Below are 27705 nucleotides of genomic sequence, written 5' to 3'. Positions count from 1 at the left end.
TGTTTAAAGAAATAGTTTCGGACCTCTAAACTTAAAACAAACCAATTATGGCTCTGCGTACAACAAAGGTTTTATATAAGTTTCACTTCTTACGTGTGTACACCTAGTACACGCACACATTTTTTTAATATTCTACCTATTTATCATCTGTTATTGCAAAAAATGGCCTAAATGTCAAATTTCGAATTATCTGAAAAGCAATTACAACCAAATAAACAATATTTTCTATATACTATGAACACGTCATCAAACTAATATGTGCCTGTCAAAATTGCCGCGCTTACATAGTTCGAAATTCAAAAGCCTAATCAATTTACGATTAGTGCGTGCGCGAGCCAGATGCCAATGTTATCGGGCACAGATAAATAATGAATATTCATGAACCAATGCCGTTAGACTGTCCGGGATAAGACATAGGCTGTGGTATACATACTTGACAGTGTCGCCATGTGTGAAATTGACATTAATTAGAAAAAGGGGTCAAATTTAATTACCTTTGTATTATATGACCTAAAACGTATCTATTATTTTGTTAGGCTGCCAAGTATAATATTTATATACCTAAAAAAATCCTAAATACTTATTATAAAATCCAAACAACAACAAACCAAATTAACAACTACCTACCCTTTAAAATTAAGTCCAAAAAAATGTAGAATCGTATAATTTATGAGAAATTCATTGGAAGAATTTAAACGTGGCAAGCTTTAAAATTTATTACAAAAAACCGCTAGCTAACCGTCATTCAAAACTGCAATGAGTAATCATTGACCCAGTGTTGCCAGTTACCACCCACGAATACCAAATACTGTAACCAAAGATCAAGTGATAATTTTGATTGGACCATTAATTTTATTACACGTTATTGAAATGTTTATTTATATTGCAGTAATTACAGTTTGTAAACGGTAGTTTATCTGTGATTGAGTTTATAACAACGGCACATGATCTGTATCAAAAAAGTCAAATGTCAAAATAATTTATTCATATAGGTAACACAATGAACCCTTATTAACGTCCAAAAAAAATATCTATATGAAATGCTTCTAATTTTACATTTATGTACTGCCAATTCTCAAATCAAGGGCGTAGAACGGAAAAGAAGAACTGGCAATAAACTCTCCGCCACTCTTTTTAATCGCCAAGTTTTTTGCTTTACACAACGTTTGTAAGGAGCTGCAACCATTACACCATGTTCCACATGACATCTTAAGTAATAAATAATAAAATATAAACAAAAATACGATAGAGAATCAGCTGTATTTTAAAATATGTAGGTGTATTATATAGTCTATCCTTTGTCATAAAGTAATTATTATTACAACTAATGTACCTATTGGTATCAATTAGCGTAAAGTTTACCATGTAAAAGTATGCATTGTCTGATTTAAAATATGTCTCACATTATTTTCATTCTGAATTCCATATCGAATTAAGTCATACGTATCACCCGTACCACAACTGCGCGTTTTTAAGGCCCTTTTTGCCACCACCACTATTTGGAACCAGCTGCCCACTATTTCCGAACCAATTCGACTAAGGGCCCTTCTAGATAAGAGCGTACCAATTCCTAAAATACCGCTAACGTTCTTGCCAGTCTAAGACAGAGGAAACTAACATCAGGTGAGCCTTCTGCCCGTTCGTTCTAACTTCTATAAAAGCATCACCTTCATTTTGAATACTCATTTTAGCTAAGTTTTTGATACAAGGTTAATTATAATTATTTGTGTATTAAAAATATTGCAGTGTTGGCCTAGTGGCTTCAGCGTGCGACTCTCATACCTGAAATCGTATGTTCGAGCCCCGGCTGTGCACCAATGGACTCCCATTCTAAGTCCGCATTTAAGATTTGCTCGAACGGTGAAGGAAATATCGTAAGGAAACCGGAGAGATCCAAAGAGTTGACGTCGTGTGTCAGGTACAAGAGGCTGATCACCTACTTGCCTATTAGATTAACAAATGGTCATGAAACAGGTACAGAAATCTGAGGCCCAGACCTTAAAAGGTCGTAGCGCCACCGATAATTTTTTTTTAAATTGTTATGTTCAGATTAAATTTCTTTGATTCATTACTTTCGTTCATTCAACAAATAAATTATAAGAACTATTTGAATTTATACATTACCCACTGCAATATAAAATATGCTTTATAAGCAAAAAGTATTTTTTGTATCAAAAAGGTGGTCAAACACAATAAACCAGACAAAATAATGTCGTCTACTTCGACGTAATCGAGTACCATACGAAATAATGTCATGCGCGAGATTCCGATACATTTTTGTTTGTAAAACCACTTAAGTTAAATGTCCCAACGGCATAGGGTTGCCAGTACTAAAAAAATATATGGCTTTTTTACTTTCTCAAAAATTTACATTTCCTTGGTAGCTCCCTGATAACTTTTATGTTTATCAAATATCAACATTATATTAACATAACGTTTATCTTTGCTACCAACTAGGTCTAACGGATACAATGAGAATATAAGTTACACGGAATTTTTTTAAATATTAAATTATAAAACAGGAGGCTAACAAGGAGGCTCTAATGATATTAAGTGATACTGCCGCCCATGGACACTCTCAACACCAGAGGACTCACTCGTAGCCGGCCTTTTAAGAATTGGTAGATACCGGCAAACTTCTTGAGCATTAAACAAGGGATTGGGGGAAAGTTTGCGCATCGCGGGACACAAACGTCAACTGATTTACCAATCACGCGATCGACACGTCACACTCCCGCTGTCGCGCACCACACACACCTCCCTATGATACCTTAAAATCGCTTCTGCGCAGGCAAGGACATTTGTTCAAGATGTTTTCCGGTATCTATACGCTCTTTTCTTGAAGAACAGTAAGTCGAATTGATTCGGAAATACTTCACTGGGCAGCTGACATAACTATTATACCCTATCCTGTAAATATCAATTTCCTTTACGCATCGAAATTATATTTCTTAACGTAAAATACGAAAATGTAGGCAAAAACAGTGATTGGATAAACATTTTTGGAAAATAAGTGGCAACCCTGATAGTAAAATGTTAATTTATATGGTAACATCTTAATAACATTCCGCGACTCGAAGAATGCTCTTGACACGCTTTCAAGATTCTTGAGTTTTGACACCGTTTAAAGAGGAAATCACTTCACGTTAAATTGTGGGAACATTTTACTAATCGTATAAGTCTATGGATATATGTAAATTCAAAATCTGTCTCATCGAAGGGACTACTCATATTTGTTTGTAAAAACCGATAGTCGTAACAGCCGATGACGTTGTTATTAAGTACCTAATACAATATAATTCAACCGGGACCTTTGATTTTGGTCAATATAAGCGGTATGTTGTTCTAAACGATGACGTCGTAATCGGTTTTTACTGATATATTCAAATAAGAGCGTCCATATGATTATAGAAAACAAATTATGTCTTAATCAGTAATAACCCAGTTTTCCTTTTGTATGTTTATTTTTAGTTTAATTAAATTATTGTCAATGGCAAATATATTTTTCTTTTTCTTTTTTAATTGCCATAACCACAAAGTATCCATAGGGATATACTCAAATAATAACCATCCATTATAGAAGAAAACAACCAAAACAAAACCCAGAAAGTTTTCCTTCTATATGTTCATTTTAGTTTAATTAAATTATTGTCACTGACAAATATGTGTTTATTTTTCTTTTTTAATATTTTTTTATAAACTTCAGAGTATCCACACAGATAAAGACAAATTACGTTATCTTTATCTAGATGTATTGTGTGTAAATCATAATTGTCATTTAATAATGACTGTAAATAACTGTAATTTTCATAGAATTTAATTACAATAATTTCAAGTGAGTCAACATTATCACTTTTACACTAATTGGAATCTTAATACATTGAAATAGAGTACAATTTTAAATAAAAAAATAGTATGTCATTGTTTGGGAACATAAATTTATGTTTAGGGGGACTAACTAAAACTAAGCTACGTGCTAATAAAAATATCTGATGATAAATAACATAATGGATTAAAAGATTTTCTGGATTTGGTTAATACAACAAACATTTTGGTTGGAACGGCATGAGAAGGAAAACTTCCCATAGCTTTTAAAAAACACTTTATTTAACAATAAACTTACCGGAGTTTCTTGTTAAATAAAGTATATAATATATATTATATACATATTTAATAAACCTTATTTAGAGCTCCAAAACACTTGTAAAACCCACTCAACAAACACACACTTGTGATATTTTAATATATTTTCTAACACAAACACGACAAAAACAAAACACGACCATGCGTAACAAATTTACGCGCGTAACTGGCGATGATTCATGAAGCAAATAATGGCAATTAATAGTATTAAGATGTCCACAATTTGCACAATAATATCAACCTTAATGCATTGGTTTATGGGGAGAAATGGCTTGGCAAAATTTCGCTTAAAAATTGCTAACTATGACTCAATGAGAGGAAATGTCCTTCCAAGTATTACGGTATTGGTAGGATTTTTAATGGTTTTATTCGTATTAAAGGGACAAGATTTTTTTATTCAAGTATTTCCGAACCAATTCGACTTAGGGTTTTTCAAAGAGCGTACCAATTCTTAAAAGGCAACGCACTTGCGAGCCTTTTGGCAATGATTGTCCATGGGCATTGACACTGGTAAGATTATGGACCACAAATCTTTATAACGAGGGTAAGCTTGAAGGTAGCTTTGGAGTTATGTTTTAGATGTTAAGAATTTGTGACATAGTTCTTAACACTGTGTTTTTTTTGTTAACTGTTGTTTTTTCAAAGATCCAAAAGATTTCTTTTTATATAGCAAACGGGCAGGAGGCTCAACTGATGTTAAATGATACCACCCATAGACACTCACATTGCCAGGGGACTCGCAAGTGCGTTGCCGGCTTTTTAGGATGTGGTACGTTTTTTTTTATGTAATAGGAGGCAAACGGGCAGGAGGCTCACCTGATGTTAAGTGATACCGCCGGCCATGGACACTTACATTGCCAGAAGGCTCGCAAGTGGTACGCTCTTTTCTTGAAGGACCTGAAGGACTTGAAGTCGAATTGGTTGGGAAATACTTCAGTGGGCAGTTGGTTCCACATGATGATGGTGTGCGGCATAATCTGCCTTAAGAAACGCTCAGTTGTGGAACGCCGGACGTCGAGGTGATACGGATGGTATTTTGTAATTTTACGAATTTTGAGTTTGAGTTTAAACATTTTTTGCAATATATATATTGTTTTTATTATATATAACTTTTAGTACATATTTTATTACATGTTTATAACTTAAACTATAATATCCAAATTTCGCATAATAGTTACTTATCGCTCATACTAATCAAATATATTAAATTCTCATCTCACAATGTTCGTTCTCATACTCCTCCGAAACGGCTACTATCTTTCAAACCCCTAAGTGAAAAGGGGAGTCCACACAAAAAAAAAATATTATGTGGCATTAAAAAATACACACAACTCTTAATTTTCACTCCTCTACGATCATCCCCTATATTTTGATATAGTAGATAGCTATTTTTATTGAACTAATTTTTTTTCCTAACGTATTAACTTTAGTATTCCACGTATATTATACGCGGAAAAACAACGTTTGCCGGGTCAGCTAATCACATATATAAATGTATTTATACAGTAATAGCGTTTCAAAGTTCAATACTGAGTTTCACCTTAAGTTGAAAGACGTGAAAATTGGGTGTCGTTACATAATGTCATTAGCCGCGTACTGACTGAGCGAGCAGCCTCGCGAGGCAAATCCTCGGTCGGTCAAGACGTGCCTCGCCCGAGGCAAACGCACGCGCTGCCTCGCCCGAGCGTGCCGCGGCCCGAGCCAAACGTTGTCGGTTTTTGTCGATGTTCAAAGGCGCCTCAGTACGTTTGCCGCGCTCACTCAAGACGGTAGTGTTTTGCCTCGCTTATTCGTTGCGTGTTAGTTGTGCGTCATGGATAAAGAACAGTGTCTTAAATTAATACGACTATATGGTGAATATAGACGACTTTGGGATGCGCAATGTCCTGATTACACAAATAGAGGACTAAGGGAAGATGCATGGAGAAAAATAAGCCAGGAAATGAACCTTCCAATAGCTGAATTAAAGAAAAAAATGGACTCTTTACTAGGGTCTTACAGGAGGGAAAAGTCGAGAGAAAAAAAAAGCCGAATCACAGGATCAGGTATTTATTATTTAATGTTTATGATTAGGGTTAACAACATTCATTTTATTATATTCAAAGTTACATCGGTTTTTATATTATTTCTAATATTATTTCTAATATTATTTTTTTTTATTTTATACTGCAGGTCGTGGTGAAATATATGTTTCGAATTGGTATGCCTATGAAGCCTTCAGTTTTCTAGGAGATAGAAATCACCCAGGAAATACACAAGATACTTTAGGTGAAGAAGTGAGTACCTATTATTTACTGATAATTATTCTGCCAAGAAATTGCTCCGTTTGTTATGAAATCTCCCTAAATGTGAACGTATTTCTTTTATATTTGTTGATCCTCGCCGTGGTATGGCTTGAATAGATAGCATTGATGACATTTCTGTATCCTGTCGCCATCGGCCGGGTATTACTGTCCCTTCAACTTCGGCATCGAATGATCCTGGGGGAGTGAACCATTTTGTAACAGTCATAATCATTGCCACTATTTATCGGCGACTGTAATATAACATGCTTCCCATCCATTGCTCCTATGACATGTGGGAAATTCCATTTGCTCTCAAACTCTTTCGCTATGGTAAGCCACTCTTCTTCGGATGATGGTATCTGTAAATAAAATTAAGTAATAATTTCTATCTTTACAGAATGCAAGTCTGGATAATACTCGAAATGATGACGGTTATAACGAAGAAAAAAATGAAACTTCAAACTCGACGACAACGGAAGGACCTAAACAAAAGTCAACTAGACCTAAAAAGAGATCCAAAATGAACGAAAGTGATGATCTTACTGATAACGCCATATCTGAAGCATTAACACTCTTACAACAGTGTGCAAGCGATAATATATCAGAAAAAAATGATCCCTATAATGTGTATGGCCAATATATAGGAAATGAGTTGAGAAAGTATGATAAAATTACATTAGCATACGTAAAAAATGCAATAAATAAAATTATCTTTGATGCAGACATGGGAGCATACAGTGGTTATAGTTATTATACTCAATCATATGGTGAACACGATAATTTAAGATATATGTCTCATCCCTCTTCCTCATCGACGCCATCTACATATTCGATGCCTGCTGCCTCACCAATGCCTTCTACCTCACCGATGCCTCCTACTTCACCGATGCCTCCTACTTCACCGATGCCTCCTGCCTCATCGATGCCTTCTACTTCACCGATGCCTGCTGCCTCACCAATGCCTCCTATCTCACCAATTTCGATGCCTCCCCCTCCTCCTTCTCCAGCTCCTCATCATTAAATATTTGTTTGTTTAATTTTCTTATATTATTTGTCCAATTTTCTAATCAGATTAATAAAAAAATAATAAAAATATGTAATTTTATTTTACCTTAACATAATCCTTTAACACCTCAATTATAGCATCACAGACTTCAGGAACTATAACCGATATCCTTTGTTTTGATATACGAAATAGATACTGTAGACTGGTATAAGAATCTCCTGTGGCCAAAAATCTCAACGTCACTAATAATCTTTCCCTAGCGGATATTGCTTCTCGAAAATTTGTGTCCTTCTTGCTTATTTTGGCGTTTATGAGAGAATACACATTGTCAAATTCGATTTTACTCATTCGAGTGAAATTTTTTTCTTCGTCATCGAAGCACAACTCTTCAAATAATCTGTTCCCAGCCTGTAATCTATTTTTGTATAAGAGTTTAATCCAAAAACGTTTAGTTTTCTGTTTTCTTTTTTTTGCAAGCCTTAGAATTATTAAAAAGGCAGTGGTAGCGACAGCTTTCCGAATGTGCGGCCTCATGGTGGTCTCGGGCAAACTATACGGGCACGCGCGGTCTCTATTCGACTTCAAGTTAAACTGAGCGTCGATGCTCACGATGGCTCGGACTTGCCGCGCGAGGCAGCCTCGGATTAGAAAACTTACAGACCGAGGCTGCCTCGCGCGGCAAACGTTGCGAAGCAAACGTCCGAGGCTGCTTCGCGAGGCTGCTCGCTCAGTCAGTACGCGGCTATTCACAACAGAATTTGTTACAACAGACAACTGTTATGTTACTGGTAGTCCCGGCGTTATGTCTTAAATCTTAATATATTATTATCAAGTATATATGTCACCGTAAAATTGTAAAAACCGTTAGATTGTAATCTATCTCGCGAGATTGTAAACTGTCTAAAGATTGTGAACCTCAACGAACTGCTTACAAATTAACGTATTATTATTCGGTAGTTATATGAAATTATTGGGAAGTAAAATTAATCTGTAACTGACCAAAGAAGTTTGAATGATAACTAAGTTAGTGTAGTACAATCTACGGAATAATAATACGTTAAATTGTAAGCAGTACGCTGAGGTTCACAATCTTTCGACAGTTTATAATCTCGCGAGATAGATTACAATCTAACGGTGTTTACAATTTTACGTTAACATATATAACTTGACCAGAGATTTTGAACGGGATTGCCCCTTTTTACAATTAGGAGTCTCGATGTCCCTGAAATGAACTGTGGGACGCAAAATTGTCCCATTTTCAGAAACCGCGCGAAAATTTAAGCAGCAGAATATAAAAAAAAACGTGGCAAGAGTCCTTATTTGAAATCGTCACCAGCTATTCGATTGATGATTCGTAACATTCAAGCCAACAATTTTTTTCTAAATAAATAACTTTCAAAAAATGTTTTTTTTTTCTTGACTTATTATTTGACCTAAATTAAAGCAATGTTCCGTTTTAAGTCAAAGAATAAATGGTATATATGCAATATTCAAAGATGCTTAGTTCCACTCGAAGGTCGCCATAATGAATGTGCCTACCTCCGCATGGCCTTTGATGATGACTAACATTTATATTTAGCCAAATATATGATTTAAAGTTACCTTATAGACCGGGAGGTAGTGACACAAAATAGTGGGTAATTTGTACCAGTATGGCGGTTCTTCAGGGGTCTTGTTATGCAATGGAAGAAAGAAAAATGCTGGTCATAGCGCTGGTACCGGCGGCCCAATCGCGTGGGCGTTAGTTAGTAATTACGAGTGTCAAACGATTTGTTCCACAAAAATTCTAGTATTTTCCGATAGTCAATAAAAAAATAAGAGGCGGTAGTGTCATGGTATACTTCTCCGGTGTAACTTACAGACCGCCATACCGACGCGAATGCGTCAAGAGGTATATTATTTAGCGTAGATCAGAGCAGAGCAGTGGCGGCCTGGTAGAATCGCGGCATGTTAAACTATTGGGTCTAAGGCTTGCTTTCTTTCTTCCAGTTTTCCTTTCTTTATTTATTTATTTATTTATAATAGGTTACCCACGCTTGGCACACTGATTAATTGGCACTCAAGTAAAGAAAAATACAAGATTTAATGTGACAAGCATGTATAAACAAACAACGAAGAAATAAAAAAAAACATGTATGTTGTTATGTATACGCGTTAGAAGTTATACTTCTTTGGCGTAACAAGATAAAAATCTTTTTAAAAATTTTATTCTACGTTTGTAGAAAAAATTAAAATGTTGTCTATAGCTAACTTCAGGCTGTCGGTATTTTGAGACGATGTGCGCGCGCATCATTAAAATTTACCATAAACATTTCTACCTAACGCGCTAAAAGAAGTATAAGTTCAATCATAATCATAATCAGAATAATTTATTTGCAAGAATATGGTATAAAAATCTTATGGTTGTACAATCTTAACTCCGCATATTCGGCCACATATAATGGCGTGCAAATGTATCTTACATAATTAAACATTAGAATTTTACTATATTACAATCAAACCTTATGTGATTTTATAATCACATTATTTATTTTTTATATCCGGACAATCAGCCATATATAAATAGGCATGCAAATGTCATACATTTTTGCTATGTCATATAATAAAAACATTAACATAATGTGATAATAATAAGTCAAGCTATTTATAATCAATTGTTGTCAAACTTATAGGCCAAATATTCGCCTACGCTATAAAAGCACCTTGACTTTAAAAACCTAATCACCTTCCCCTTGAAAACTTTACATGACAGCGATCTATAACTCTCTATAAAAATTCAATCAAAAAGTTATATTATAAAAACTAAAGAAAAATTGATTTCCTAGCTTTTATCAGAATTGTCAAACTGGAGTCGGTGAGTTTTGACCAAAACATGTTCTTCTGAGAGGGACAAATGGGATGACGGGATGCCTTGGGTATCTATGAGTACACGAAATTTAAATTTAGTTTAAAGGTTACGCCTATTCACTGTAATTAATTCCGTTAAGGATTATTTAATTATGTAGTAGTCACAAATTAAAGACATTAGTAAAATTCATCGCTTAATTGTACTAATTAATAAATTACAAAATAGTTTATTCATATTGCATTTTTTAATTAATTTGCTATAAAGTCTAGTCCATTAAAACAACTTATAGAATATATTATAAAAAGCAATAAAACACGAAACATTGACACCATTTTTATGACATTTTTGTAAGTATAATTTATTATATCATAACTTGTTAATACGAAGGTCAATCAAACGCTTTTTAAGTGGGTTATATTCAACTTTGGTGCACAATAATGGTTAGAGTCTGCGTTACGCAATGTTACTTCGGGAGTTATTCGATTTTTTTATATAACAAGGGGTATGTGGAACATGGTGTAATGGTTGCAGCTCCTTACAAACATTGTGTTAAACAAAAAACTTGGTGATTAAAAAAAGTGGCGGAGAGTTTATTGCCAGTTCTCTCTCTACGCACTTGATTTGAGAACTGGCAGTAAATGTAAAATTACAAGGATTTAATATATACATATTTCTCTTTTGACGTTCATAAGTGTACATTGTACCTATATGAATAAATTATGTTTTGATTTTGCAAACGGGTAGACTCACCTGATGTTAAGGCCGATTGACATTATCTTAGTGTTTAGGAGAGTGCTTTAGTACAACTTGAAAGGCAAGTTCTTTAGAGCTTTAGTGCGTTGCGAGTGAACGATTACATTTCTTCCAGTAGAGTATCATTACAGCGCCACAATGAACGCGCAACGACGTCGGCAAATACGCTCTATTCTACGCAAAATACTAACTGTAGTTATGGAACAAATAGAAGACGAGATTTTATTCGAAATAAATAAACTAAATATAAATAATAAACAAAATAGCTTCTTTTAAGGCAGTGTATGCCGAATGCCTAGCCGGTTTGTTTTTGTATAAATTGTTTTTAACGTTCCACAAACATTCGTGAACAACATATTCAGACACAAATTTGATAGTTGTATCTTCCGACCATTTAGCCATCTTTAAAAATCAAAAAACACGCACGCGTTTCACGGCAGTTATGCACTCTCCTAAAGATTTGACTAAATTACGTGTTTAGACACGAGGGAAGATCTCGGGGGGTGCGCGCGGGCGCGGAAGAGGTATCACTTGAAGCAAAAATAAAAAGCGATTCTATTTTGATTCAACTTGAAAGTCAAGTAGAACCGTACTAAAGCAAGTAGCGTTTACTAAAGCAAGTAGCATTTACATGTTTCAACTAAAGTACTATCCTAAAGCACTCTCCTAAACACTAAGATAATGTAAATCGGCCATTAAGTGATGAAGGCGCGCAAGCCAGCCTTTTAAGAATTGGTACGCTCTTAACTTGAACGACCCTAACAGAACACAAAATAATAGAAATAGGTGTCTGAAAACTGAAGTAGTAGCTGACCATACATTCGCGCCATACATCGCTAAATTTATACACTGTGTTATAAATTAATAATGCTAAAACAGCCAGACAGAAATGAGATAAAGCGGCGGTTAAATAGGCCTGGACAAATTACCTATATTAACATAGAAAATATTGCATTTATGACACGGTATGTGCCACTTAAATTTACAGTTAATAATTCTGTCATAAACTACAAATGTCCAAACTTTCCTAGACATTAGAAAAGTCATAATTTTTATCACTCTGTGGTGTTCATTACGAACGCAAGGCCGTTGACCTCACGCATATCGCACGCTAGTGTTGTGCAACTGATGCTGCTTACGATACATATGCGTTTTCTAGGCGATGTAATTTTAGTTGTTAATGTGGGAATTCATGTTATATGGGTATATTTAATTGTAGATTACAGAATTTCTTAATTCCAATTTGCAACTACGCAATATTTGCTAGATTAAGCAGATTAGAGCACTGTTGGCCTAGTGGCTTCAGCGTACTACTCTCATCCCTGAGATCGTAGGTTCGATCCCTGGCTACGCACCAATGGACTTTCTGTCTATGTGCGCATTTAACATTCGCTCAAACGGTGTAGGAAAACATCATGAGGAAACCGGCTTGCCTTAGGTACAGGGGCTTATCACTTACTCGCCTATTAGATTGATAGTTACAGAAATCTGAGGCAAAGACCTAAAAAGGCTCCACTGATTTATTTTTAGCAGCGTGTTAATGTTGGCATTTGTAGGCTGTATTACGATTATAAAACCACATTTTACACAAATGTTTATTTATAGTTTAGTTCAATTAGACAATTTCTTATGTCTCTCAAAATATATATTAATATAAATTGTTTTATTCTCGTGTAAACCGCAAAAGTGTTAGTTTAGTACCTTTAGTACAATTAAAGATAAATAAAATTACGAACACGTGACTTTTTTTTCATTTACATTCAAAAATGTACCTTATCTGTCGGATTTCATTATATGAGTACTTTTCATCACAGCGCAAATGTAAACTTAGTGAATTAATTAAAAATTTCGTGACTGAGGCTTTTTTTTAAATACCAATACAGATATTTTAATCTATTGAATAATCGCATTATCGGTATTATCCCAACCCTATTCCAGAGTACATAAAATAAAAGCGCAGTCATAATATCCTGTTAGCCAACACACGTGTTTCGATAACGTCTTAAAGCGAACAAACTCGAGTGCTCCATTGAGAAACAAATCCAGTTCATACTTCAAACAAATATAAACCTAAGATTATATTTCGAGGGATCCTTCTTGATACCGAAATAAAATAAAAATTATATAGTATTAAAATTTTACATAGTTAAAAACAATAAAAATAAAACACGGCTCGTTCCACAATTGCGAGTTGCCAAACTCAAATCAGTTAATAAAAATTAATCAATGAAACTTTAGGAGTTTTTATGAATAATTTTATTTAATTATTCACAAAAATGCATGCCGTTCGAGTATTACGTAAGCACTATAGGGGGGTCTTTGATTTTCTTATTTGGTGATTACGTCAACAGTAATTAAAAATTATTTATTTATTTATTAAGTAGAACCCTCTAATTTAATTTAATTCAGTTTTTTAGCATAAAATAGATACACTTTTAATTATTTCATAATACAAAAAGGTTAAAACTTGTTTGATATTCTTTTAGTATTCTATTTTTTATCAAATAAAATAGTAAATATCTTGTTTATAATATTAAAATATATATAGAGAGTTATAATACATAAACAGAATCAGATTTTATTATTTAGTAACCCAACATTTACTACGTACAAGCAATGTAATGTTTTCATTGTAAGTACATGATCTAACTAGGTCATCTAGATTCTAAGCCACAGATTAACTAACATCAACTTGTCGAGATAAATTCGCTATTAAATCATTTTAATATCAGATATAATACGGTTTCTATTATGTGGTATTTTTACACTAGTTTTACACCTTATTTATTTACTTTTCAAAAATAAACTACCATTAGGCATTACTCCAGTGCTGTAACTGTTTACATTTACATCCCATAAAAAAACAATACAGTTTTATACTCTGATTTTTAATTCCGTAGAATTCTGTAAGCTATCATTTTTTGACATGTCAGAGATTACAAACCTCTTGGCCGGGCGCATTTTTCAATTTCAATACGAGTCTGAACATCTTAGTCTATACATACATTTTATTTGTTAGTGAATCCATTTTATTATACAAAAAAAGTTTACTCTACCTTATTAGTAGGCAGTGATGCCAGCTAAAGAATAAAAGTAATAAAACTTAGTTACTTTTTTATTAGTTATTTTTGTTTCAGGTCACTTGAGTAAGTAAATATTTTGATTTCTCTTTTCGAAGTTAAAACATAAAAAAACGTAGCATTTTATTTTTTATTGCCCTCAAATGGGACAAATTTGTCCCTTTCTTGGTGCAGAAATTTTTAATAGCAACACTTATGAAATACAAACACACACGGAATGAAAAATCAGAGTTTCGATAAAAATATTTATAAAAAGACTAACTATCTCTTAGAGTATAGGAACTGACTAGAAGCAAACATTTTGTCAGTTACCCAACAGACAATTAAAAAGGTCTGTTAAACAGTACATTATTATATTTTTATTTTATATTTATTTAAATATTTTCATACATTGTGTCATGGGTGCCCTTTTCGAGTGGTTAGTCTTCACTGAGGGTAGGAACAGTAATACGGGTTGCAGACCAAGAGCTAAGCTAAGTTAGTTTAGCTTAGCTCGCATAGCCGACGCAGTTTTCCATACTTGTGTGCAAACCGCAAACTATGCGAACTAAGCTATGTGAGCTAACTAAAATATGCGAAGCTAAGTTAGTTGTGTATGCCGATGCGCAGCTACACGAGCTAAGCTAAGCCCCTCCCGCTACCCCGCACACCATTTGCACATCCTTCGCCACACTGACTGAGCTTTGGCTTAGCTGTTGGTGTGCACGCTATTTATTTCTAGCTTAGCTTAGCCTAGCTTGCTTGGCATAGCTTAGTTTAGCCTTGGCATAGCTTAGTTTTCGGTCTGCAACCGGCTTAACGGCGGTCGATGTCGCCTCCTAAGTCCTAACAGACACCAGGCGATTATTCGCCAAATAATCTTAGGAATGTACATACCAGACTTTTATTTCTGAAGAGAGAAAAAAAAAGCGCCCAATATAAAAAGAAAGTTTAAATAATTTCCAAAAAAGTTTTATAAAACATTACCAAGTAATAAATCTTAATTACATACTGGACTACAGTTCCGTTTTCTTTTCGTAAAAGTTGGAACCTTTTTTGTATTATGTATTCCATATTTGGCTAAGTAATTAATTAATTAAATTAGAATTTGTTTAAATTAAAAGACAGCTGTATCAAATTTCAATTGATCATCAAAATTTATAATAACGTAGTAGCTTTAGCAGCACGACCAAATTTTCTTATTTTTAAAAGACCGGTAACGCAACCGCGTGCCCTCAGGTATCGAAACTGTTCATGGGCGGTATCACTTAACATCAGATGAACCTCCTGCCTCATCTGATAAAAAAAGGCTTAATCTTTCCGTAGAATTTGTACTGAGACCTTTATTCTACCATAAGTATTGTTCCTATTAATGATATTACAGGTTATTATACAAAACAAAGGTACCACGTCAATTATAGAAGTGGGCGAGGTGGTTGCTTATTTGCGTCTTGAAAAATATAGCCTGAACATAAATTAGTGCTTGTTTGCATGACCCAGTGTTCTAGTTACAGCATTGATCTACCACATTCTGGCTTTATATAAGGCCTTTGTATATGGTAATATTATATATTTTTAATTCGAAATTATCACTTCTAATAACGTTAACATTAATCACAAATTTGGTGTTTATTTATTTCGTAATGCTACAGCAAACTTAAATTATACATAACACAAAACAATTATACTAATGATATCGCCAAAGTCAAAAAAAAATACATATATATTAAATACATTTAAGAAACCCTAATTCGGGTGTGTTGTGTGATGGCGTGAAAGAGAGAGTATGAACGTAGGATGTGTATGTGGGGTGTGCTCTTGCAGATTATTTTGATACTAGCCGTTTCGCGCCCGCTTTGCTGGACGAATTAAAATAAATTTTGTTTCATTATTTTTTTTTCATATTTTTATTATTCTTCTTTTTAACTTCCCGCTAAGAAAATTGAAATATTTCGAAAATCGAGTTTTTAACAGATGTTGACGTTTTGCGGTTCTAGGAAGCCTCTTTTGTTTTTATTAGCGGGAAAAAATTTCATAAAAGTAAAACAGAAATAAAAAAATGAACGAACGTTGGAATTAAAAAAATAAAAAAGAAAAATTTCGCATCGAATGGTGGTAGTTTCATGTCGATACGATCAGTGGTTTAAGCGTGAAAGAGCCTCAAACGAACACCATTTTCTTTGTATATATATAGATATGGGAACAAATATCCCATACGATAATAATGGTTCTAGTGGGATACATTTATAACGAACCGCGATATATAAACAACTATAAACCCTTTAAAAAAACTGGTCACTATCCATTACCAATATAGGATAAGTTTACGGCACAAGTGGCTGGGTTTAGGTTGTGAACAATGTACGCGAGTCACATTCGCGGTTAGTTTAGTTTCTAAATCTCACCAAGATGCCAAGTTACGGATTGTCGCCGTGTATAAATAAAGAATTCCAATAACGATAAATTTAGCGTCAGATCTCCACTTAGAACTGAAATACACAATTCCGTTGGTCGCATAGTTATTTTCGAAGTCAAAAGTATCAAACTAAAGCATAACCTTGATAGTTTGGGTTCAAAATTGTTGCTTATAACTTTTGATTTTTGTAACTTAAAAACAATTTTTTGTATAATTAATTGTTTCTGTTTCAACTGATTTTCTAAAGCGATGCCACATTCTATTAATTTTCAATAACTTGTATGGTTAGCAAAAGAAAGTCGGGTTTTTCGAACTGTAACTCGAGAACTGGATAGATTTTCATAGTTTTTTATTTTTGTACTTGTCTCCGTCCCGAAAAGCAGAATAAAATATTGGAAAATTGACGAAAAAAAATCAATACAAAATGTACATAAGTTTCTTTACTGTCATGTTAGGCGTTAGGTTAAATAAAATATTTTTTTAAACAAAGAAACAAATTTATATGATATAGATATATAAGGTAGATACCTTAAATAACGCACGGCACTATATTTGATTGTGATTGACAAATGGTCGAAATGTCATGTCAAAGCTTGTGGGTATAGACTATAGAGGTCGACCAAAGACAATTTAACGTAACGCGCCGTCGTTTCGTCTTTCTTTACATTCTCTCTGTTTTTCTTATCTTTCGAGTCAAGTGACTCGTTTAATAAATAAATGAGTTAGTTAACTAATTGAGGTTGTTACATCTGTGAAATATTTAAAATATTTTTAGGGTTTTTGAACTGTCAGCCGCAGATATAATTACCTGAAACAAATAAAATAATAATTAAAAAAAGATGAAAAAATAAATAATACAATTAAATTCGGGTTGCCACTTTGTTGCTTACTTTATTATTATCTGTGTAATAGAATCTAAAATTTAGAACACATTTTCACTTTCAAAGTATTTGCCTCTTCATATTTTGTTTGGCGCCATTGCAGGTGCTGTTCAGTAACAAAAAATTCGTGACAATTTTGAAAAAATGCTTATTTAATTATAAGATATATAACGATGTGTCTATCACATTATTCAAGATATCTAAAATTTAAAAAAACACGCCTGGCCGTGTGTAATCAAATGCAAATTAAATAAACAAACTCCATAAAAGTTACAAAACATCGGATACTCCAGACAGTGATAAATTGTGACCATATTAAATGGTGAGGTGGCACGCTATCATTGAACAAAGAAAAATACGCCGTATTTAATGTAAATATTAACACAGCTTCTTAGAAATATTCCTATTTATTCCATAAAGCCAGTTTTATTTGTCGCTGCAGATAAATATATGGTCAGTATTATTATATACTCTTAAGCAATAGTTATTCTGGAGTATGGAACAGACATTTCAGCATCTATTTAATAGAATAAAAGCTGCCGTAATCAGTAGATAATGCCCTACTTCTCTTAGTTCTATTCTGGCAGTACATGTAAATTTAGAATAATTATTTTTACTTTTTGAAGTGAAACTTCTTTAAAAGTATGAGGGTAATTTTTTTACGGATGAAACGCAATAAAAATAATATTAGCGTCACGAAGATGTGCAGCGTTTTTGTCGAAGAATAGAGAGAGAGTGAGAAAGGGCATACGCGCATGAGGGTAATTTTTTTACGTCTTTTGCTTATTAGCGTCACGAAGATGTGCAGCTTTTTGTCGAAGAAAAGAGAGAGAGCGATTGAGAGAGAGTGAGAAAGGGCGAACGTAGCATGAAGCAAATAGCCATGGAGCGAGAGTAGGGAGCAAGCAAGTGAGAAGGATTGAGAGAGAGAGTAAGAGCGATCGAGAAAAAGTACACGCTATTGGTTGATGTATTCGTTTAGTAGTTACATGATAGAACTTTAGATGGCAATTCTGTCGCATAACGTCTTGTGCAGTAAACGCAGATTTTTCATTTATTAGCGTTTATCACGTATACAGTGTGTAAACAGTTTGAATATAGATATACAAATACATGGAGTGATCATATACTGGTACATGATCATCTATTGGAGCTTTTACCTTAGTAATAATTAATTTACAAATAAGTTTCTCTTTTGACACTTTTGACACTGTACTTTGTACGCAGGCACTTTTTTTTGTAGGGGACAAACGGGCAAGAGTCTCATCTGATATTGAGTGATACCGGATTGTCAGAGACTCACATTACCGGGAATTTTAGGAATTGTCACGATTTATCTTGATGGACCCTAATTGATTCGTGCGTTATTGACGTTCATAAGTGTACATTATGTTACTAATAAATGTATTGATTTTTGATTCAATGTGTCAATATACTGTTAGCTTTTAATATTTATTTAATTAAATTCTAAACATTTTTATGAAACATATTCTTAAGAGCGCATGTGCAATAGTTACTCATTTGACTCGTTCGGTTATTTACGAATTGTTAAGAATTGACTCGTACAACTGCCCGAAGTGGGATGGTCGAGTCGGAGTAGGGAATGGATTATAAAAGAGGTTGTAACACATGCGCACGGGCAATTCCTTTCTTCAAGTTTGAAGTTATACAGTTTACGCAAAATCAGTGAAGTGAATTATAGTGAATAAAGTCATCATTCGAGTGTTTAATTTACTACCCTAAGAACTAGCTCAACTAGCCCTTACAATATTATAACGGCGAGACTTACATGTCTACAAAGGGTTCATAGACAAGTTTATTTGACATACGATAGAGTTCCATTAAGCTTATCTCAGCCCATAAGCAATAAACAATTTGTAATATTTTAGTTTCATAACGTAACCTTTACAACAATAGAGGTTTAACGTAACAATCAAAATCAATCATTCGTTCCATTTCTTTGACACGAAATGCTAATTTGACGGCTGTGTTGCCAGTCGTAAAAATTAAATCGTATGTAACCCATTGGGCGGTCCGTGTTATTTGTGTGCAATTGTTTTATACCTTAGGACGAGTGTACATAATAGCGACCTTGTGTCTTTCAAATTCTTTAAATATCTAATATATAAAATTCTCGTGTCGCGGTGTTTGTAGTTAAACTCCTCCGAAACGACTTGACCGATTCTCATGAAATTTTGTGTGCATATTGGGTATGTCTGAGAATCGGGCAACATCTATTTTCCATCCCCCTAAATCTTAAGGGTAGCCTCCTAACCCCTAAATTATTTATTTTTAGATATTTTTTTTATGATACAGCATTAAAAAATACATACAACCCCTAATTTTCACCCCTCTACGATCAACCCCTATTTTTTATTATAAATGATAAACATGGCAAAACGACGTTTGCCTGATCAGCTAGTAATATATAAGTGTAAGCACCGGTATAAGGCCGGCAACGCACTCGCGAGCCGTCTGCCATTGATAGTATCCATGGGCGGCGGTATCACTTTACATGAGCTTACTGCCCGTTTGCCTGTCCTGGGCGAGCAAGAACTTCCACTCCTGGCTATTGTATGTCTAGTATTACATTTAGCATCTATTATCGCGGGTAAATCTTAAAAGAGAGCAGTGTTGGCCTAGTGGCTTCAGCGGGCGACTCTCATACTTGAGGTCGTAGGTTGGATCCCCGGCTGTGCACCAATGGACTTTCTTTCTATGTGCGCATTTAACATTTGCTCGAACGGTGAAGAAAAACATCGTGAGGAAACCGACATGTCTTAGACCCAAAAAGTCGACGGCGTGTGTCAGGCACTGGAGGCCAAGACCTAAAGAGGTTGTAGCGCCACAGATTTTTTTTTTAATTCTTGAAAGAATAATAATATAACGCGTAATATGAACGCGGCCTATGCGCGGCGAAATGTTGCCCTTTTGAATATTTATGTAACAATGTTTATGCAAGACACGTGTGATGGACATTCTTCAATGTTTGCATTATGCAGTGATGATTTAAGCCTAACTATCCGTGTGATACTGCAAATATTATCCTTCAAGGCATCTGGTATTCGTTTTCAGTGTAGAGTGAAACTATTGGAGGGAATTTTCCATATGAACTTACACTAAGGTTAAATATCAATCAATAGAACTAAAACATCGTTTCTTTACTTTTGTATCAAGTTGTATCATTTATTTATTTATTAAAATGCACCACAACATATACATATATATAATGAATTTTTACAGTATATTTTAGCTATATGTATTTTAATATTACGAAAAATTTAAATACTTGACTACAAATTTTAGATTTTACTAGTGATTTTTGGCTTAACAATGCGGATTAGGTATCAGATAGGCTAAGAACCTATGCCTATATACAATGCTATTTTTTCCTGATAAAATTGTGGCAAACGAGCAGGTGGCTCACCTGTTAAGTGATACCACTGCCCACGGACAGTCACATTGGTACGCTCTGTTCTTAGAACAAAACGAGACGTTAGTGTTTTTTCGAACGAAGTAAAAGAAGAACGACGAATAAGAAGATGTAGAAAAAAAAATCTTTACTTTCCATTGGCAAATGTAAAATTTGGTTTAAGTAGAAAACAAAAGCTGCATTACGAAGTCAGAGTTTGGTTTGAGTCGAAACAATTCAGTTAATTCGGATTGAAAGTCAAATAAAATATTTATTTATTAATACCAAAACAGCTAATAATTGCGATTAATTAATTGATACAATTTTCTTTAAAAACAGAAATAGTTTGCCATAATATGAATCAAACAATATGAAATAAAAAAAGCCTGCTCCATACTCTGCTCTACCATGATCTCGTGTATATAACTACAGTATGGCCAATTAAATAAATCACTTAGTGACACCTCATCAAAATTTATTAACATAACTTTATAACGGCCGGCATAATAATATTGTTTCGTTAGAACTGAGCAATTTGTTAATTTTTTTTAAATCCTAAAAATAAACTGTACATAAGTTAATAAAATTCATTATAAAGTTTTCAAATTAACGAAATTATCCCGTTTTCACGAGTCCAAGTTCTAATTACTCAAGCGTTGATAGTCGTCTGGACGCAGCGTTTGGCACAAACAACATTTTTAATTAAGAGGGGAACTGAAAACTTGAACCGACAAATACTATAAAATTACCTTGTTATATTCGAAATAAATTTTAGTTAAAAAACCAGGTGGCACTACAAGGATGTTGTACACAACAATATCCTTACGATGTTTTCCTTCACGGTTCGAGCGAATGTTAAATGCGCACATATAAAGTCCATTGCTACCGGGGATCGAACCTACGACCTGAGGGATGATAGTCGCATGCCGAAGCCACTAGGCCAACACTGCCATAACACAATCCACATTTTAATGTATAAACTCATAATATATAGTTTTACTTCTTAACGCGAACAGGGACAAATCATCTCGCAAATAAGATAATGATAAGAAATGAGGTCAGTAGACTAAACCCACACAAAGGAATTCACTGACATCACTTGGCTACAGGTTTATTCGACTAATTTAATAATATATATACTTATTTATAACGGAATACTATATTTTACTAAAAAAAAATTCACAATATAAAACAAAAAACTTCAACCTGTCCTATACTGAAACAGAAAATATTCTTATCGTGTAATTTGAAAGCGCCACGAAGAAAAAGTTTTTTTTTAAATAAAGCATAGAGCACAGTATGACGCAGATGCTTTATCAAATATAAGATTAGCCTCAACCCGGATTCCTCCTTTGTGATGCCACAAATATTATGACACGTCGGCTAAATAGCTAAATAGCTAAATTATAAAAGATAAGAATGTGTTATGCCGTAGTAGACATTTTGTCAAGTTCCTTAAACATGTCAAAAGGAAGAGGCGCACGAACACAGTGCATAGTTCTCTTTACCTAAATATCATTTTTATTGTGTATTGTGTTTTTTCTTTCTTGCATATGCAATATTATACAGGTTACTATTTTGTTAATCAACTAGAGCTTTAGTGGTGTGGAAGAGAGACGAATGGAGGATTTTAATTTAAATAGTAATAAAATGTGTTAGTTATTTAAGTTTAATAATTGTTTGCTAAGCTGTAAATAAATAAATATTTAACAATTTTTCTGCTTTTTACTGTAAGACCGTTTACATACTTTGGCTTCATTTTTTTTCTCCTGTTTGTCCCTGTTGTCCTGTTGTCATGTAGATAAAGTTTCCACTTCAAAATGTCATACGGCGTCGTAATATATTTGCCAGAACTAATAAATTTGACAGATTACAAGCATGCTCCCGCCATCTGTCAACTAATGTTTCTGCTACGCTGTGAATTATTGGTCTTTTTATAACTTTTGCGTCTTATAATACCCTCGATTGTTGATTGTTTGGGACCAACCTAGCCATTAAGATCTTCCTTTTTAATAAAACCATTTATTTTAAATAAAACCGCTTGTTTCCGAATGTAGTAAGATCATTTAAAAATAGCCTGCATTTTTGTTTCTATTTAAAAATAACGTGATTTAATGTTATAGCAATCAATATGACCAATGGCGCGCTATTACCTTTTAGGTCTGAGCCTCAGATTTCTGTAGTACCGTCATCATTTCTAATATGCGATCAACCTTCTGTTCCTGACCGTCGATTTGGGCCAAAGACTGGTTTCTTCACCATGGTTTCCTTCAAGCGAGTGTTAAATGCGCACATAGAAAGTCCATAGGTGCACAGCCGGGGATCGAACCTAAGAAACCATGTATGAGAGTCGCACGTTGAAGCCACTAAGCCAACACTGCTCTAAAAAGCCTTAAGCGACCCATCTTATTGAGGTTAAAAAATCTAATGAGCGACATGTTTTTGACAACAAAATTACTAAATTAACATATTGAAAACCGAAGTATATTAAATACACACAACAGACAATACAACTTTCGAATATTGAGTGCCAAAGTTAACCGCAAACTTGTCAGGTGTATCTACAATAATACAACATGAAATGGTGTGTTTGCAGAACACTTGCGCCTAATCGTAACGACTTCCTACTATTTACCCACTATGGCCACTTCTTCTACTAAGTAATCATTGCTTGGTTGGACTTGTCAAGTTCAAACAACTTTGAATTATAAATCTTACTTCAGCTGTCACTGCAATGACAATTAACATCTGTCAAATGCTCTAATTAAATAAAAAATCCTTAAATTTCCTACTAATCAATAATAATTATTAACTAATATGATTCATACAAAAAATAAATACAAACATTTTGTTACTTACTATACATATTAAATTATAGGTTACAATTTGAGTAGGAACTCCCGTCACAGGAATAAGTCTCCAAGGAAATCCATGTTTCCCTTAAACAAGCAACTAGGAGCCAGTCTAGACCAACATTTTTAGAACACCCTATCGCATTTGGGGTCTTATATAAACACACAATATTTTCAATTCAATATAAATAATTCTAAAGATGTACGCGTGTATGCATGTGTGTCTTAATACGTTTTAGTCTTTTTCTTTTTTCACATTAATATTAATTCTTTATCGCTTGAAACGCAACAATAGTGCTTGACATTTGATTTGACAGGTAGAGAAATCAACAAAAGTTGACATTAACTGAACTCACTGACAAAAAACAGAAAGAAAAATTATTTCACAAATTTTTGTATTAAATTATAAAATATTTTTTTAATAAATAATATTAGACATATTCATAGCATAATTTCAGAATGTTCATCATGCCACATGGCTTTTCAAGGTGCTTTAGAAGCTCAATCACTGATAGATTGTGCAACCATCGCCTTAAGTTGGGTGAAAGCGTTGAAAGTACCAACTTGACACTTGTCAATGTCACTTACCCATCGCATAATGAAAGCTGGACAAAAATGGACCGCGCTTAATACACGGTATAATAATTGTATATGGTCTATAACCGCCGACGTTTTAGTTCCGTACCTATATTTTCTAAAACCTAAGTTATGATTTGTATTTTAATTGAATTTCGTTGAATTAACATACAGTAGGTACTATCAGAAAACTTAAAAATAGTAGAACAATGGGCGGCCTCATCCGCATGTCTTCCGGGCAACCATTGTAAGGATATTAAACAGAATATGCTCAAGTGCAAAGATAAACTTAGATAAGACATATATATATATATAACTGTGTGTGAAGAGATTAAAAGTCATGGATTCGATCCCCGGCGATACAAAATTTGTTTGAAACAGTTGTCAACGAAATGACCCAGAAATGTTTCATAACGGAATTTTACACAAGTGTTTTATGGCTGGTTGTATTATTTTTAACTTACAGTAACTGAGCTTTTGCTTTTCTATCTCTCAGTATCTTGTAAATTATGAAATACTATTGAGCTTTAAAAGCTGAGTTGGGTAACAACAAGACTGTGACAATCCTTTCATCAACATTATTACATCAAGTGTATATTTAACTTGCAGTGTTAGCCTAGCGGCTTTAGCGTGCGACTCTCATCCCTGAGGTGGTAGGTTCGATCCCCGTACTTCAATGGTCTTTGGTTGGTGAAGGAAAACGTCGTGAGGAAAACAATGGTCAAAACCAAAGGTCATGCCTATTAGATTGACAAATGATCATAAAACAGATATATAACTCTAAGGTGCAGACCTAAAAAGGTTGTTGCGTCACTGATTTAAAACCATTTTACCAAAATTAAATATGATATTATGGAATTATCGGATTCCCATCGGCATTAATACTTACCTAACAAAGGGACTCATAGCTTCATTGTTTTTCATAAAACCTGTATATATTTTATTGAGATTAAATTGTTGCATAATAATGTATTGAGACTTTAATGTAGGCGAACTGGTCCGCCCACGTTATCATGAATGAACGTACTTCAACAGGTAATATTAACGCTACCCATTCTACACAACATATTAAGATAGGTTTCTGTTTCTTCACTAAACTAACGAAATTTAATACAACTAAAAGTGAATGCAGTTAAAGAAAAACGCTTTTTACCGGATTAAAGTTTAACATATTTTGTCTTCAGTCACCGTGACCACGCACGCTGTAAAGCACACATAACTTTAATCCGGTAAGAAGCGTTTTTCTTTAAATGTGTAAAGGTTATGTTAATCAAAGACAATACTGAATGCAGTTAGTTAGGTACAATTTTAAATATGTGCTTTCGAAACATAATTTAAATTTCGAACAACATCGGAAATACTTTGTTTAAATTGCGTAATATTTTATTTCGATAAATAAATGTTAATACTTCTAAATTTGTTTTTATTAATTTTTAATTATTTTTATTATTACTTAAGGTTAAAAAATTGTAAATTCATATGTACATTTGATTGTTTTATATATTAAGGAAAACACTGAACTGTTAAATAATTTAAATATTATATTTTGAAGATTCTTAACATCACAAAGACTATGGAGGATCCATAGTGTTTATTTTTATTTTTTTTATCCATTCATTAACCAATCGATAGTGTGCTTCATGAAGAAAGTTTAATTTGTCAAGGTTTACACGTTTTTTGGAGTAAAATACAAAGTACAAATCCTGGAATATGGCTCAAAATAATGACCTCCTAAAAAGGCAGCGAGACGCATTGTGAAAATATAATGGCCGAGGCTGGAGTGTCTTGGCCAGACGTATTGTCAGATTTCATGTTGTTTTTCGTAATTTTAGTTTATTTATAAAATTTTAGAACTTTTTCTTAGGCAGATAAGCTTTACTGAAGGTAACTCAGGCAGCAACTGTCTTCGCCTAAAACTCATAGGTACAGGAGATTCTTCTTACATTAATATGAAGGTAAGATAAGAACCAATTCGACTTAGGGTCATTCAATAAAATAGCGTACCAATTCCTAAAAGGCCGGCAACGCACTAGCGAGCCTTCTGGCAATGTGAGTGTCCATGGGCTTAAGATCAGGTGAGCATCCTGCCCGTTTGCCTCATAATGCATTTTAAAAAAAAGAGTTTCATCTTGGTACTTCGAGGCAGAATACGAAATTCCATCCGTATCACAACTGAGCGTTTGTTCTGTTTACATTATATTATACCATTTTATTACATTTGACATAAATTATGTTGTTATGCTGCTATATGCCATATAAATTCCGGGTTTCTCAAGATACTAACATCTTTTAAAGTGAATAAAAAATCCTTGCACAGCCGGGGATTCGAACGCGCGACTTCGCGCATTATAGCCTGATAAGTTGGTTCAGTTAAGAGTTAATAATAACACATTTTCAATCTTTTTAACATTCACAGTACAATGAAAATAACAAAAGTTATCGTAAAACGTGTATTATGTAAATTGCAGTTTAATTCTTGTGTTAGCCTAACGGTGAGGTTTAAAGTTGACATAACGGTTAACCACGAGACAATAAACCTAGCGCAAGATACGACACTTTAAATATTTGGTTAATTTTCACATTACACTTCCATTAACACAACGTTAGCGAAGTTGCTGTCCACTTAACACGCTTGGAATTTTTTTACAAGTTCTAAAAGAGGTAATACGATGTATGCCTATCACTACGAGACTAGTATATATATATAGTAGTATGTAGATACCTATATACTATGCCTATAGTAATACACATTTCTAAACAGAGAATATATCCAATACACTATAGCTATCAAACGTACATTTTAAACCAATTAATAAAATGAAAACCGCCTTAATTTACGGGCTTGGAGCTGGGGGTTTTACCACCACTTTGATTTTATTGCTTTTTTGTAATTCTCTGTAATTAGTTCCTAGAGCTGTGACCTGTAACGTCCTAAGTCAGATGTTACCAGGGTTATTCAATAATAACACACGCAGCTTAGAATATTGGAACATGATCGCAAGTCAACAGTCATTCAGTCTGCGGTGAACAGAGAGCGGTTGCCAAAATGTGTAAAACTAATTCCTAAATATAGTTTCCTTTCTAAAAAAGCCCTCAAGTTTTCCGGGCTAATAGAACGCTTTTTTACAAATAATATGTATGAGTGGTTCTATGTGTTTCATGTTATTTAAGGTACATTTATAGTTAATAAGGACTAAGGTTAAAGGTGCTAGACTCCAAATTAACTTATCGGAATTCAGCCCTGCGATTCTGCATTCTGAAAAGGTGGGAGCTTGTACTTTATTGTTTATCAGAATGCCAAATCATAAAATGACTGCTTCACGACTGATTTGAGAGAGACCGCCGATGCGAAAACCGCTGTGTGAGTTCGTGAAGTGAGTTACAGAATCACAGGGCTGAGCTTCTTACTAAATTGTGATTGTAGTAAAACTTCTTACGAAGACCTTTTTCAGTGTAATAATGTAATTAAATACC

At 33.9% G+C, this 27705-nt stretch overlaps 2 protein-coding genes across 2 annotated transcripts in view; one reads left to right on the top strand and one right to left on the bottom strand.

Moving 5' to 3' along the window:
- Positions 1-27705, bottom strand: part of LOC125052392 — an 88177-nt gene that overhangs the window by 35635 nt on the left and 24837 nt on the right. The gene's annotated exons all lie outside the window — the stretch shown is intronic.
- Positions 5873-7540, top strand: LOC125052393 (myosin tail region-interacting protein MTI1-like). Its single transcript, XM_047653209.1, has 3 exons — positions 5873-6188; positions 6316-6419; positions 6826-7540. Exons 1-3 carry the CDS (start codon positions 5957-5959, stop codon positions 7447-7449), a joined length of 960 nt encoding a protein of 319 aa, XP_047509165.1. The 5' UTR covers positions 5873-5956; the 3' UTR covers positions 7450-7540.

This window comes from Pieris napi, chromosome 9, assembly GCF_905475465.1.
Source record: "Pieris napi chromosome 9, ilPieNapi1.2, whole genome shotgun sequence".
NCBI classification, from domain to species: domain Eukaryota; kingdom Metazoa; phylum Arthropoda; class Insecta; order Lepidoptera; family Pieridae; genus Pieris; species Pieris napi.
Note: the sequence above shows the minus strand (reverse complement) of the source record. Positions and strands in the feature narration are given on the sequence as shown.